The following is a 4,387-nucleotide window of genomic DNA, read 5'->3' as shown; positions in this document are numbered from 1 at the left end:
TCAAGATATAATTCTAAGGCTCAACAAGGTCTTATATTTTCATATGTGTTAACATGAAAGTTTATAAATGGGTTTATTAAAACATATATTTATATAATTAATTTTGAAAACATTTTATCATAAAGAATTATATATGTTGGTATAGTAACTTATTTGCCATCATATCAATTACTTTATTATTATTTATTTTTGCATAAATATGTAAGTTTCTTTATTCTCATTTCCAAAGAATTTCGCATGATGTCTTGAAACAGAAGGTGGGGCAGGGGGAGGGGAACAACTCTCTGGTTGGTTGTGAGACTTGGCAAACACAGTTCTTCTCTGTGCCATGATGCGAACCCACGTTCACATCTCAATCATGATTCTTAACAAACTGATACTGCAGGGAGGCAGGCGGCCTCAGCAACACAAGGCCCCTGTCCAGCCCTGGCTGCCTGGACAGCATGTCCAGCAAGCCCGTCAGGCTAACAAACCCCAGGGCTTCCCCACAGCCAACGGCCATGGAAAAAATCTCCCCGTGTGACAAAGCCAAGGAGAACTCTGGAGCAGTGAGAAGTCACAACGGGGAGGGGGCCTGACCACAAGCCCAGGGTCAGGGGCTGGGGCCCGGCTGCAGGGCCGCCCTCTGCCAGGCCCTCGGACACGGCACCCCCTCGGTTCAGTCTCTTCTCTAGCTTCTTCTCTTTCTGTAACCGGATCTGGCTCTTGAATGGGTCGCTGTGTTTGGGCTCCTGGGGCCCATGGTACAGCTGATCACAGCTGAGCTGCAGGAGATCCTCCTCGGCCAAGGCACAGATCAGGGTGTGTGGGCCAGGGCTGCCCTTCCCCAGCAGGGCCAGCCTGACCGACACCAGGGCCCTGGGGAAGCCATCCAGCACGGCCAGGCAGACCTCTGCGGTTAGTCCTTGCTGCCCTCTGCCAGCTCGCTGGGTAGCCTGACGGCCCCCAGGCCTGGGCCCGCACCAGGCTGACAGCTGCCTCAGTAATCTTCTACTCCTGAGAATGCAAAGGGGGCTGCTGGCGGCACTCTGTCTGGCCGCCTCCTCAGTCCCCACCCCGGCTGGACAATCTGTGTCCATGACTCCCTCAGGCTCACTGGAGTCACGCAGGGGTGTGCCCTGGTCGTCAGACAGCTGAGCAGTCCTCCCAGGCTCGGGAACACGAGGCACCGCATCTCTGCTCAAGCCACTCTCCCCACCACTTGGAGAGGAAGCTGCAGATGATTTCTCTGGAGCCTGGACTCTTGACTCCCAGTCTTGAGTTAACTGTTCCCAGGGACAGTAAAAAGGTGCCAGGGTGCCAAGCTTAACGTAGTTGGGCTGTTTTGCAGGAGGACGTCTCTTGTACTTCTCAAGAAGATGTTTCGCTTGCTCTTCAGCAAAAAGAACCCCAGCAGGGCAGTCTGGGAAATCGTCTGGGACATTAAGCGACCTTTTACACTGAGAATACACTAAGGTTTCTTTCAACCCTCCGACTCTTGCACCTCAATAGATAAATGGAATCCAGAATGCCATGCCCCAGCCCTTTGGGAGCAGGAGATCCCAGCCGCTTCCCCAGCCTCGTTGGTCATCATCAGTCACTTTTCCTGGTTGTTGAATCAAAAGTATAAGAATCTTGGATTCATGGGGACCTAAAAAATAGTTGTGACCCAGGCACCAGCAATTCACTCCTCTTCCGATTTAACTCCTGATCCGAGATTTTATTCTCTGTGACACTCTTACAGATATCTTGGTTCCAGAGAAAGCTATGGGAACACTCCACAGACACACCCTCCAGAAGCAGCTGTCTAACTTTCTCATTATCTTGCCATTTTTCTGGATTGGGCAAAACTTTGGACCTCTTTTGAGGCAGATTTATTCGTGGGTCACCAATCATCAGTCCCAGAATAGTACCTGTTGGAATTTCTGCTGGTGATGTTATTCCTCCCAACAATTCAAAAATGGCTTCTTGTCTGCGATGAAGGGAAACACTATTAGGATTCTTGCAGGTTTCAATCCACCAACGGTGAGGTGTCTTCTCTGTGTCCTCTCCCTCAGTGTAGACGGAAGCAGCTTTGAGCGCCTCAGTTAAGATGGAGTGAGAGAGAGGACCGATCAGCTGGAATCTGTTCATCTCCACAGTCAAATCACAGATCACGATGTCTGTTGGAGAGAGCCAAGAATATGGTTGAAGTGGATCTCTAGTTCCATCACCGATGACTTTTTTAACTGGTTGAGTGTTTTCCCCATTTTCTTTTTCCGTTTTCTTTTCTTGCCGACTTTTTCTTCAGGCAGGTCAACCTGGCTTTTCTCTTGAGACGGTGTCAGAAGGGGATCTGGGATCCAGACAGTTGCCTTGGTAGGCGCCATACACTGGCACACTGCTTTTATCTCCTCTAAGATATCCTGTTTAAGAGCTGGATGAAGTCAGATCCACAACTGCCTGCTCTCAGAAGTGTCACCAGGGGTCCCCTGGGCCTTCCACATAAATGTCACAGGGCCCAGCATTTCTAGGGTATACTTATTTGCCTGGTAAAGCATGACACTCCCTTGGCACTTTCCAGACAAACAGTGGATTGCGGCAAAAGTCAATCCTGTGTCTATGGTACACATTGAAGAAATTGCTTTGAGTATTTCTTCCTCTTCGCCCTCCAACTCCAAACAAGAGTAGTAGGATAAATCCTGAAGGAGGCAGCAGCTCGTCATGGCCCAGTAGCAGGCTCTGTGGCTCTTGACTGTGGGCCTCTCCCCCAGGCAGTAGCCCCACCTCTTGACCATGTGAAACCACTTCGCGTGCCAGATGTGAGTTTCCAGCCATTTGTTCTTCTTTTGTCTCCGCTTAAATCCCAGTATGCGGTTTATGTGACATCGCTGAGCTTTATGGCACTTATTTTTTGAGTGTTCTTTTTTCTGATGAACTGCTTTCTCTGCCTCTTTCTGGGCAATCTCCCGTAACCACCGAGGAAGCCGTTTGACATTGTGGCTCATGGCTCTTTGTCTCAGGTGCCGAGGCAGAGTCTGGAAAACCAGCGAATTAGAAGATTTCTGGGTCACTGCCTTCAACATGGCACTGATTTTAGCAGCTCGGGCTTGAGCAAAAGTAGAAGCGGTTATACACTTGGGAATCTCCTGAGAAGTGCCCTCGGGACCCGCTTTCCATCCTCCGTTTTTTCTAAAGGTTACCCTGGAGGAAGGCTCCTCCTTTGCATCAGATTCGGCCAGCGGACGGTTTGTCGTTCTGGTCTGCCGATGTCGGGAAGTTCCAGGATGAGACTCTTTTTGAGACTGGAAAGGTTTTCTACCTCCATTATGGTGCTTTACACCACTGTCAGCCACAAAGCCAGAGGATAAAGTCACATTGGTGGGCTGGTTTCTCATTTTCTTTGCGTGTTTTTTCTTTTGCATTAGACATTTCTGCCAGACGCCTGGTGGGAAGAAACCAGGACTCCCCGCCCCGAATCCCGATGACAAGGTTCTGCCACAGTCTGATGCACCGGGCGCGGAGAGCCTATCAATTACTTTAGTATCTTTTAAAAGCTTGTAATGACCATTTTGGATTTCCTTTATGGCTCAGCAGCAAAGAATCTGCCTGCCAAATCAGGAGATGCAGGTTTGATCCCTGAGTAGGGAAGATACCCTAGGGACAGAAATGGAAACCGACTCCACTATTTTTGCCTGGGAAATCCCATGGACAGAGGAACCTGGCAAGCTACAGTCCATGGGACTCACAAAAGAGTCAGACATGATTTAGCAACCAAACAGCAATTGATTATATTAACAACTCCTGTCACATACTTGGGTCAACCCATAGTTACTAGGTGCTTCACATTCCTAAAACCTTATACAATTAACTTTTATAAGATAAAGCAGGAAAATGTTGAATTAAACATTCAGTTCAGTTCAGTTCAGTCGCTCAGTGGTGTCTCACTCTTCGTGACCCCTTGAATTGCAGCACGCCAGGCCTCCCTGTCCATCACCAACTCCCGGAGTTCACCCAGCCTCACATCCGTTGAGTCGCTGATGCTGTCCAGTCATCTCATCCTCTGTCGTCCCCTTCTCCTCCTGCCCCCAATCCCTCCCAACATCAGGGTCTTTTACAATGAGTCAACTCTTCGCATGAGGTGGCCAAAGTATTGGAGTTTCAGCTTCAGCATCAGTCCTTCCAATGAACACCCAGGACTGATCTCCTTTAGAATGGACTGGTTGGATGTCCTTGCAGTCCAAGGGACTCTCAAGAGTCTTCTCCAACACCACAGGTCAAAAGCCTCAATCCTTCGGTGCTCAGGTTTCTTCACAGTCCAACTCTCACATCCATACATGACCAGTGGAAAAACCATAGCCTTGACTAGATGGACCTTTGTTTAATATCTATGCTTTTCAATATACTATCTAAGTTGGTCATAACCTTC

The 4,387-nt window shown here is 48.9% G+C and overlaps 1 protein-coding gene across 1 annotated transcript; it reads right to left on the bottom strand.

Annotated features, from left to right (window-relative positions):
• Positions 1 to 352: 352 nt before the first annotated feature.
• LOC128066035 (ribonucleases P/MRP protein subunit POP1-like) lies at positions 353 to 3,390 on the bottom strand. The gene is given in 5 exon segments (XM_052659110.1): positions 353 to 508; positions 510 to 1,637; positions 1,639 to 2,235; positions 2,238 to 3,372; positions 3,374 to 3,390. Coding segments are annotated over 5 exon segments (3,033 nt in total).
• Between the last annotated feature and the right edge of the window lie 997 nt (positions 3,391 to 4,387).

Source organism: Budorcas taxicolor, chromosome 20 (genome assembly GCF_023091745.1).
Source record: "Budorcas taxicolor isolate Tak-1 chromosome 20, Takin1.1, whole genome shotgun sequence".
Classification (NCBI taxonomy): Eukaryota; Metazoa; Chordata; class Mammalia; order Artiodactyla; family Bovidae; genus Budorcas; species Budorcas taxicolor.
This window is presented reverse-complemented; position numbering and strand designations above follow the sequence as displayed.